Raw genomic sequence first — 11,074 nt, 5'->3', positions numbered from 1 at the left:
ACATTACACCAGTGGCAGCACTCAAAAGTACTGCATTGGCAGTAAAGAACTTTTGATTATCCTGAAACTGTGAAAGGTATGATACAAATGCAAGTTCCTTTCTTTGACGTTGACACTGGATGGTAAAAGTGGGAAATGTTTCGTACCCCAGCATGAACACCATTCACATTGATGAGCACCAAGTTGAAAGAAAAATATTTCTGAATAACAAAAGCAGAGACACTCCTTTGAAAGAAAAGTTTATCAAATAAAATTCTGTGCTGTCATTACAAGGGAGCCTTTATAGTCACTGAGATTTGTGTTACAAACATACCAGTCAAACACTATTGTTTGAAAACATAGCATTCATTTTCAAATTATTTTACGAGTTTTTCAGTAGTTTCCATAAAACATGCATTTTAAAAAATGGCAGTATCCAATGAAAACATTTTCCAAGTTATTTTCCAGTTTCAATGATAAGAATCATACATTTTGATTTCTACCTTCTGGCAGCATAATCTTCACTTCTCCTTTCATTATAACCTTCTCAGTTTCTTTGACAATACATTGAACAGCAATCCAAGCTATGGACCTCCTTACTTTAATAACATCCGCAATTGCTGAGACCCGCTCACCTATATACAAAGGTGCTAGAAAACGGAGGTCCTGGGACAGAAGAACACATCCAGGCATCTTGGTTCCCAGAACTGCAGACATTAATCCACAAACCAGTACACCGTGTACAACTGGCTTTCCAAACTTGCTGGCTTTGGCAAAATCTTCACTGAGATGTAGTGGGTTCGTATCACCTGTTAATTCTGAAAAGGCGAATACATCATTTTGGGTAAAAGCTTTGGTAAGCTCAGCTCTCTCACCGACCTGAAGATGCACAGACTGAAGAAAAGCATTCTGTAGCATCAAGATGCTGCCTGTGTGCCACTGACTCATTTTTAAAGGGCTCTGAAAGATACTACGGATAACTCTTTGAGCACCAAAAGGCATTTTCTCTAATTATACAATCCAGTTTTTCCAAGAAGAGTAGTGGGTCACTTTAAGCACCTGTGATTTGTCAGGGATTTCAGTTCAACACCAATTCTCTACTGTTGCCCGATAGTGCAAGAAGAAATGGGGAGACCTATACAATAGAAAGATAAAAAGACAATTAATTTACACATGAAACAAACAAGCTGATTGTTTCAGAATCAGTTTGATACATTTGAAGATCAAGAATACAACCAGAAATTAGTTCCCATCAAGGATGACATTTTCATGGGTTTTGACCTCAATTACAGAATCCATAGAAACTCTACAGTGTAGGAGGCCATTCAGTCCATCAAGTCTGCACCAACAAACAGCACTCCACCCAGGCCCACTCCCTTGCCCTATACCTACAACCCCACGCATGATCATGGCCAATCCACCTAACCTGCACATCACTGGACTGTGGGAGGAAACCGGGGCACCCTGAGGAAACCCACACAGACACAGGGAGAAGGTGCAAACTCCAAAAAGATGTCAACCAAGGCCGGAATCGAATCTGGGTCCCTTGCACTGTGAGGCAGCAGTGCTAACTGTGCCACCCTCTAACTGGGAGGTACAAAATTAAAATCCATATCAATGCACCTTTTTGCCAGATCTGCTCCAGTGATCGAATCAAACGGATGTACCTCCAGATAAGAGTTTTGTCCTACTTCTCCTGCTCAGTCCATAGACATTGTGCTTCATTCTGTCACAGAATGCTGTGAGAAGGTGGACTGTCACAGCTTTACCTCAACTTTGAATCCAGTATATTCTCTATAGTGCAATGGAATAAGTAGAGTGGCAGGATAGTCTAAGTTATTTTTATGAGAGTAACAAGATCGATTTGCTGAGATAGGCTTGGTTAGAGACACTGAGATGAGAGTAAAAGCAAATAATATCAAGCATCATAGAAAGGGGGAAATTATAGGTAGATTAATTAAATAGCCAAGGTACAGCAAAGACCAGCTCAAGCTAGTTTCCTGAATTAACTATTTCAGCTGCTGCCAATGGATAGCTGCTCTCCCTGCTTAGGACCCTGGATGAGACTTGGTACTTGGAGCTAAATGTTAAATACAAACAATATTTAAGTTTCCCTCACTCAATAAATTCTTATGGTCCATTGAGGTCGCTCAATCATTAGATAACTGATGAATCTACAGTTTTCTATTTTGTAATTTAAAAATAAATTGAACAGGTTAACTATTATTTTATAGCAACTATATACAATACCTGTGTCACTCTGAAAGCACATTTCTGATTTTGATAGGATCCCAAAAGGGTCAATGCACTCCATAGCTTCACAAGGCCACTGTAAACAGAGACATTCTCAACAAATCTTTTAAGATTATGCAGTGACATTTATGTTACTATTCTTTTACAGCATCTTGAATTTACATAGCAGCCTTAAAAACACCATTCCCAAGTACTTCAGCGACCGAATCAAACAAAAATGCTGACAAAAAGGAGCTTTTTTGGTGATGACCTGATGTTTTGTTCAAGAGTTGCGTTTTAAAGAAAGGATTTAAAGCAAGGGAGGTGTAAAGCCGAGGTTTTAGCAAGAGAATTCTAGAGTATAGGCCAAGATTTGGGTGAGTGGGGAATGCACAAGAGGCAGGAGTCAGAAGAACAGACAGTTCAAGCAGGCTTGTTGCAAGGTTAAAGAAGGTAACAGAGAAGGGAAAAGTCATAACAGAATTGAAACATAAGGATAATAATAAAACATTTGGGGGTATTTGGTGACCAGGAGCCAATAAAGGTCAGTGAAGGCATAGATTGTGTGACAGCACAACTGGGTGCCGATAGGATACTGGCAGCAGTTTTGGATGAGCTGAACTTTGCAGTGGATAGAGAATGGAGCTAGCCAGAAAAGCATTGGAATAATCAAAGCTGGAGGTGACAAAGGCATAGATCAGGTCTTTCATCTTTTGGATGGGACATTAAACCAAGACCCCATCTGCCTGCTCATATGGATTCCACAGTTCTACTTTGAAGAGGAGGAGGTTAGTTATCCTGTGTCCTGGCCAACATTAAACCACATGGACTGCAGTGGTTCAAGAAGATGGATCCCAGCCACCTTCTCAAAGATAATTAGGGAGAGGCATTAAATGCTGGTCTTGCCAGTGATGCCCACATCCCAAGAGTATAGATGTTTTTTTTTAAAAAATCAGGTTCCAGCAGATGGATTGAGGCAGGGATCTAGATTGGAGGCATTAGAGAGTGAAATTAGATAGTTTCTATGATGGAGACACCATTTTTATTTGTTCATGGATGTGGCACTGGCAAAGCCCCAGCATTTATACTCCAGAGTTTTGACCCGGCGACAGTGAAGGAACATCAATATAGTTCCAAGTCAGGATGGTGTGTGTGGTTGGTGGTGTTTGCATGCATCCGCTGCCCTGAGCCTTCTAGGTGGTAGAGGTTGTGTTTTTGGACCAGTTCCGTTTCTAGTTAATAGCAGCCCCCAAAATATTGATGGCGATTGAAACATTGTTCAGCATTAAAATAGCTCACTGAAATTGCAAACAATCTGGTTCAACCTGAAAGAATAGCCAGAGAAGAGGATGGAATCAGTGGCAAGGGCCAAAAGACAATGACTTATATCAGGCTTGTTGATGATAATACCTGTGGACCAGGCTGTCCCAACCCAGTTTTAAAAATTCTTGTCAAAGAGGCAAGTTTCAATGAAAGAATCCACCTGGATCTGTTCCTCCAACCACTGACCAGTTCTCTCCCACATTTGTTACTAATAAGCACTAGCATTGGCGAGTGTTTAGAGAGCTGCTGGGCTGAGAGAAGCAACGGTACGGTAGGCCCAGGGAGGGCAAGGCCTCGGTGGGCCTAGGGAAGGCGAGTAGTGTGGGAATGAGTGAGTGTGACTGAATGAATGTTCGTGTGGGAGTGAGTGTGATTGGCTATGTGTGTGGGAGTGAGTGAGTGACAGAATATGCGCACCCTGCTCCACCATTTAATAAGATCGTGGCTGATCTGATAATAACCTCAAATCTGCATCATATCAAACCCTGACAACCTATCTCCCGCTTGCTTACCAAGAATCTATCCACTGCTGTCTTAAAAATGCTCAAACTTTTCTTCCACCGTCTTTTCAGGAAGAAAGTTCCAAAGATGCATGACCCTCGTGTGAAAAGATTTTGCCTCATCTATTTTAAATGAGCACCCCTTTATTTTTAAACAGTTATCCATAGTTCTAGATTCTCTCACAAGAGGAAACATCCTCTGCAAATCCACCTTGTCAAGACCCCCAAGATCTTGTATGTTTCAATCAAGTCACCTCTTACTCTTCTAAACTCCAGCTGATACAAGTCTAGCTTCTCCAATCTTGCCTCAAAAGATAATCCACCCATTTCAGATATTAGTCTGGTAAACCCCCTGAATTACTTCCATCACATTTACATTCTTCCTTAAATAGGATGACCAACACTGCACACAGCACTCCAAATGTGGTCTCACCAATGACCCGTGCAACTGAAACATAACCTCCCTACTTTTGTATTCAATTCCCCTCATAATAAATTATAATATTCTATTTATTAGCTTTCCTAATTACTTGCTGGAGCAGCAGAGAAAGCTGATCGAATAATGTCAGCATTCACGACAAAGCTGTCCATGAGCTTCATACTGGTTGGAAATGAGGGTGGTGATGAGGGGGCAAGGAGGCAGGGGGAGAGAAGTGATTAAAGAGATGGTTACTATTGCAGAAAAGAAATTGGGAGTTATTGTTGCTCTCATGATATCATAGAATTTACAGCAAAGGAGGCCATTCAGCCCTTCGAGGCTACACCGGCCCTTGGAAAGAGCACCCTACTTAAGCCCACACCTCCACCCTGTCCTCATAACCCAGTGATCCCACCTACCCTTTAGGATACTAAGGGGCAATTTAGCATGGGCAATCCACCTAACCTGTACATCTTTGAACTGTGGGAGGAAACCAGAGCACCCGGAGGAAGCCCATGCAGACATGGGAAGTGCAAACTCCACACCGACAGTCGCCCGAGGCCGGAATTGAACCCGGGTCCCTGGAGCTGTGAGGCAGCAGTGCTAACCACTGTGCCACCCACATCAGAATAATATCTGATTCTGGCTGAGGATAGTGCAGGCAGATAGCACTTGATCTGGTGATAGATGTGAAAACTAGTTTTGCATTAGTAATGTCCTACCTGTATTATGGCCCTGTAACATGCAAATGACTGTTATTTGGCTTATATGTTTGAAAAGGCTTTTAAAAAATGAAATGCACTACCAATGTTTTTTTTAATTTTTCAAATCTTCATATTGTATTATGAAGTGCCTTTAAATTGTTATTATGCACACCTACTTGCTTTTAACTCTCAATATAGATGTCAATGTTTCTTCTTCAAATTTCAATACATCAAAAGGCAAGGCAGCTCCAATCTGCAAAATTAACATTTTCAGAACGTTAGCCTTTAGTGTGTGTCAGGTGTGAATTTTGAAGGTATATCCAAGCACACTTTCCAAAGGCAAAAGAGTAAGAATGGCTACTTGATTAATAAATTCCAACTTGGGATTTTTTTGCGCTGCCACTTAATGTTTCTGGCTCATGTTTAAAAGTAATTCAAAAGCCTCATGTACAGCAAACCACCAAAATTTTCATTTGAAAATATCAACTCTGAGTTTGGATGCCTCTAGGTTAAAAAAAAAATCGATGTTGCCTCAAACACCACAGCATAAACAATCTACTTGTCTGGATCTGACGCTGCATGAAGGGAGCTGATATGCATTGTGCAATGATGTGTGGAAGATTATTTCTTGATGCATCGGGGGAGGCAAATTCCTTTGTAAAGAAGCATGGTCTGGGCGCGGGGTGATTGAGGGTTTTGAGGTTTTTGGATATTGGGGTTGGGCATGTTGATATCTGGATTTGCTAGGATTGAATGTTTTGCAAGTTGGGCTTTGGGTAGGGGATTTAGTTTTATGTCAGTTTGTGTTCCATTTATTCTAACTGTTGTGAAATGATATAGCTCCCTGTTGTAATATTATGTTTTAAGGATTTTTATATTGTGTTTTTTCCTGCATTTTTCTTTGCTCCGGGCAGGAGCCGCCCTGCTAGCCAAAGATTTCGCTAACGGGAATGGTGCTGCGGGGTTGATTGCAGCTCATGACATTAGTTCTCTTTTATATAATGAGCTTAGTGTTTTTGTTTGGTTTAGCGTTAGGCTCATCAGAAGTAGGTTTTTATGGTTTACGTTCACCGTACTATGTTCTGTATGTGTATTTGGGTGTAGTAGTGTCTGAGGGTGGGAGTGAGGAGGAAAAGGGTAGTTTGTTGATGGTGACTACAGATTTCTTTCTGTTTAATCTTGTTAGTGGGTTTGCCAGCCATCTTGGGTGGGCCTGGTTGTTGTACTTTCTAAGTCACTGTTGGATAATCCTTCTTGGTTGAAATGGCTGACTCCAGATCCTGGAGGGGGGGGGTGTAGGCCTCCAATTAATTTGGTCAGCTAGAATGTCAGGGGGTTGAATCCCAGTGAAAAGGTTGAGGGTATTTGTTCATCTTAAAGGTTTAAATGCCGATGTGGTGTTTCTGCAAGAGGTTTATTTGTGGGTCAGAGACCAGATAAGGTTGCAGAAGAGGTGGGTGGGACACGCTTTTAATTTGGGCCTTGATAGTAGGGCCTGGGGTACGGCAATTTCAATCAATAAACGGGTTACGTTTTCTGCCCAAGATTTTGGCTGACCCCAATGGTAGACATGTTATTGCCTTTGGGTCTTTGGCGGGCACCTCGGTGGTCCTGGGTAATATCTATGCTATAAACTGGAACGTTACGGGATTTTATTAACAAGCTGCTGGCCTGCATCCCTGATTTGGATTCACATCAGCTTATTTTGGGGTGACTTAAACTGTGTACTGAACCCCAAAATGAATTGGTCCAGGTCCGAATCTGACTCTATCCGGGGTGGCCAGGGCTTTGTTGGTTTTTATGGAGCAGATGGGAGGATGGGCAGATCCATGGTGGTTCTCGCACCCGAGTGAGAAGGATTCTTCCTTTTTCTCTCATGTGCACCAGGTATACTCGTGTGTCAAATTTTGTGGTGAATAGGCCTCTCCTCCCTTTGGTGGGTGGGGGGTTACTTGCCATTGTGATTTCAGACCATGCCTCACATTTTGTTGATTTGGCACTAGAGTCAGGTCAGCCTTTTTAAAGATCTAGACACTGTCAGTTGTTAAAGTGTTTAATTTAGTGTTGGGGGGGGGGGGGGGGAGAAGAGTTAAGTTGATTAGTCTTTTGATTGTTTGTCATGTTCTTTGTCATTGTAACTTGAATTAATTGTTTTATGCTATTTTGCTTATATTGAAATACTTTGAATAAACATATTAAAAAGAAGAATTACATTTTGTCTTGGATGGTCGAAGACAATGCGTCAGGAGTTTTCCAAACTTTCTCCATAGCCTCAGCTTTGATGAAAGTCTGTAACCCTGCAAGTAAAGCACCATTTTGTTGCATGAACTGCCCATGTCAGGGTGGTCATGAACTTGAAGTCTGGTTTTATCAGATGACTTCAGATGACAGAAATACTGTGGTATTCATGAACACAAAGTTCATCTTTTCATAGGTATCCGAACTCAATATTGGTGAATTCCCTTCCATTATTAATCAAATATTTGCTGGTGTCCCAAGTTCCGATACATTGCCCCATGATTTTGTCTAAAATAAACGTTATGTCCTCATTACGTATTATGGAGAAAGGCTTTATCTGGTTGTCAGGTCTACAAAATATAGAATGGAAATATTTCCATCACTGTCCTATACCTTTATGACAACTACTTCATTAGTCTTGTGCAGATGGAAGGTTTGCAATCAAACCTGGTAGCATTCTCCAATACATTTTACAAATTTCACACTTATTACTAATCTCTTTTATTTGCCTTATATACTCATCTAAACCACAGCTGAATCTTTTAGCTGGATTTTTAATCAACAGGCTGACCCTCTCAGAGAACCGAATGCCAGTTAGAACCAGGAGCCTGACCAAATGAGACACCTTGGCACAATTCGGCAATTTAAATGCTAATCCAGGGATCCCCAAATTAAATTTTGTCAATCATTTTTATAAACTATTGAATCTATGATCTAGCTCTCCATGGAATGACCATTTAGATTCTGAAATTTGTCGAAGTCCAGCCATGCTTTCTTGCTAATTTCATCTAAGAACTTTAAGGGGTGCCTAAACTGTGGTTCGCAACCCCCATTGGGGTCACAAGCGCCAATGGCATAATGAGAGCAGTGGAGTGGAAAGTCCTGGGGCTGATTCGCAGGCCACATGACACCTGCGTCTGATATTTTTTGATTCACTGCTTGCTGAAGAGGAAGGGAGTGAACAAGTTTTGCACAAGCAGTCTCAGTGTTTGCCTTGAGCACGCCCGATTTATTTTCCTTTGGGTTGAAGTTTGTTGGGAGACGAAGGGGGTTATCAGATTGCACAAGCCATGATGCCTCAGCTGCAATCAAAATGCCTAACATAAGGTTTGGGGAGGCAGAGGTAAATAGGCTTGTAACCAATTATTATATGTTTAAAGTTAATATGCACTTTAAAAAGAAAATAGTAAGGACGGCATGGTGGTTAGCACTGCTGCCTCACGGCGCTGAGGACCCGGGGTTCGATCCTGGCCCCAGGTCACTGTCCGTGTGGAGAGTGCACATTCTCCCTGTGTATACGTGGGTCTCACCCCCACAACCCAAAGATGTGCAGGGTAGGTGAATTGGCAACATTAAATTGCCCCCTTAATTGGAAAATAAGAATTGGGTAAAGCTGTTTTGCTATATTTTGGCACCACCTACCCTGCTGAAAGCCACCCCACCCCACGCACAAATTTTCATTCTTGTGTCACATCAGGTCTGGGACATTAAAATGGGTTCACACCAGCACGTTTTGGGGAGTACTGTTCTAATAGAAGGTCCAAGCCTTCATCACCATTTAACTGGCAGACATCCAGTTCAGAAAATCTTTTTCTTCTAATTTTACTTCATGTAAGACGTGACAATGCCCAGGCTGTATCCTGTTTCCTCTTTGATTGGGACATAGCATATCCATAAATTCTTCTACTGTTCATATAGCTCAGACTCCGAGAACAGTATACATCCTGACAATTTACACTTGCTTTTTGTCATTTTCAAAGAACAAAGAAAAGTACAGCACAGGAACAGGCGCTTCGCCCTCCAAGCCTGCGCCGACCATGCTGCCCGTCTATCAGCTCATCTACATTTTCTTAATCGGGGCTCAAGTGCATGCCTACCACTTGCATACAATTGCAAGGAGCACACTGCACACAATTTTCCTCTATCCTTTTTGCCATTGTCTACCAAGTCCCTCCACAACTTGCTAAACATAGTTCTGCTCCTACAAACCAAAAACAGAAAAGTTGAAATTTTTGCATTCATGCAATTTCTGAACATGTTTTTGGTGCAGAATGACTCAAAGCCTCATTATTCTTAGTGCTTTCCCTCCGTCACTTTTTTAGTTCTCTTCACTAAGACCACTGTATTTTACGTACGAGAATACAGTTTCATTACAGAGCGAGTGACATTAAAAATAAAAAACTTCCACTATTGCATTTGCTTCAACCTGCCATGCCCAATTATTCGAACTTAGAGTCATTTTGTGCGTACGATCATTACAAAGGGATTACAGAGCTTAAATTTCACAATGCTCTCTTCTTGATTATTTAAGATGATTTTCGCCGTTTCCATTGGTTTTCACATTCTGGCAAACCACAGAATGGTCATGGTAACAGGAGACCATATGACCCATCATGCCCTTTCCAATTCTCGGGCAAGAGCAACTCAGCTAGTCCCACTCTCCTTTCCTGTCATCCTGTTATATTTTTTCCCCCAGGGACTTATCAAATTCCTTTTCCCTTTCAAAAGCTGATTGAACCTGCCTCCAGCACACTCTCAGACAGTGCATTCCAGATTCTACCATTTGCCATGTAAAAAAGATGTCCCTCATGTCACTATTGGTTTATTTGCCAATCGTTTTAAATCGGGATCCTCTGGTTCACAATCCTTGTGCCAATTAGATAGTTTCTCTCAATCTATTTTGTTTCCAAGTCTCATGATTTTGAACACTTCAACTAAATCTTCTGTAAGAAGAATAACCCCATCTTCTCAAATAGATCCATATAACTGAAGTCCTTCATCGCTGGAGTATTCAATTCTTTTCTGCACCATCTCTCAAAGCTTTCACACTGTTCTGAAGTTTGGTATCCAGAAATGGACCCAATAATTCAAAATGAGACCAAATAATAATGAAGCTAATAATAATCCCATAAAATCTTAGTGTAAATTGTCAAATTGCACAAATTTGGGCAAAACTTGAATATACCATTTCACTAACTCCGGCCCCATTTGTTGGAATTTACGACTGCGTGCCCCGTTTTAACGAAAACTTCCTAACTAACCCACCTATAATGCCATTGCTGTCATGTGTTTACTAAATCACTTCAGTTTTCAGTGAATTCATTTCCCGTTTCACTTCAAAATCGTCTTTCTAATTCGAGCTTTAATGCGGCAGCGTGTCCGTCCCTTCGTTGCTAAACCGGCTGCTTGCTGCATCCTGTCCGTTTTGAAAGTTTACCCTTTGATTTAGTCATCAGCTGCCGAGAGCACGGTGACATTGCTCGGACAGCGGCAACGATTTGGAATGGAAGCCGCTGAGTGTCACCCCGAGATCCGGCACTCCTACCTCTCCGTGCAAATCCTTCAGCGCCGAAACGATCAGCTGTTTAAAGTGGGCAGCGTTCAGCCTGAACCCAGGCCTCGTTTCCTCGAACGCGCTGTTTGACAAGAGAAAAGAGAACCTGAACTGAGTGAGCGAGCCTATCAGAAAGAACCGCTCTGTTAACGGGGAATCTGCTTTTCACTCACAGGCCGACCTTCAGGTAGTGATAGTCGCAGGTGTTTCTGGAAACGTGCCGTTCGTAGGCTGCGTCCTCCCCCGGGTGGATCATACCGATAATCGGCAACAAACTGACAGCAGCCCTAGCAAACGGCAGGAGACTGACTTCCGGCCGCCGTGTAACCGATGATCACGTGACCGT

General features: G+C 41.9%; 2 protein-coding genes across 2 annotated transcripts; both read right to left on the bottom strand.

Moving 5' to 3' along the window:
• Positions 1-226: 226 nt before the first annotated feature.
• LOC119973055 (hydroxyacyl-thioester dehydratase type 2, mitochondrial-like) lies at positions 227-1,037 on the bottom strand. Its single transcript, XM_038810504.1, has one exon. It carries the CDS (start codon positions 979-981, stop codon positions 463-465), a length of 519 nt encoding a protein of 172 aa, XP_038666432.1. The 5' UTR covers positions 982-1,037; the 3' UTR covers positions 227-462.
• On the bottom strand, positions 927-11,074 carry rpp14 (ribonuclease P/MRP 14 subunit). Its single transcript, XM_038810505.1, has 5 exons — positions 10,902-11,074; positions 10,720-10,810; positions 5,333-5,409; positions 2,230-2,308; positions 927-1,114 (listed from the first exon to the last, which is right to left on the bottom strand). Exons 1-5 carry the CDS (start codon positions 10,982-10,984, stop codon positions 1,058-1,060), a joined length of 387 nt encoding a protein of 128 aa, XP_038666433.1. The 5' UTR covers positions 10,985-11,074; the 3' UTR covers positions 927-1,057.

Source organism: Scyliorhinus canicula, chromosome 11 (genome assembly GCF_902713615.1).
Source record: "Scyliorhinus canicula chromosome 11, sScyCan1.1, whole genome shotgun sequence".
Lineage (NCBI taxonomy): Eukaryota > Metazoa > Chordata > Chondrichthyes > Carcharhiniformes > Scyliorhinidae > Scyliorhinus > Scyliorhinus canicula.
The sequence above is the reverse complement of the archived record's forward strand: the minus strand, read 5'-3'. Positions and strand labels throughout refer to the sequence as shown.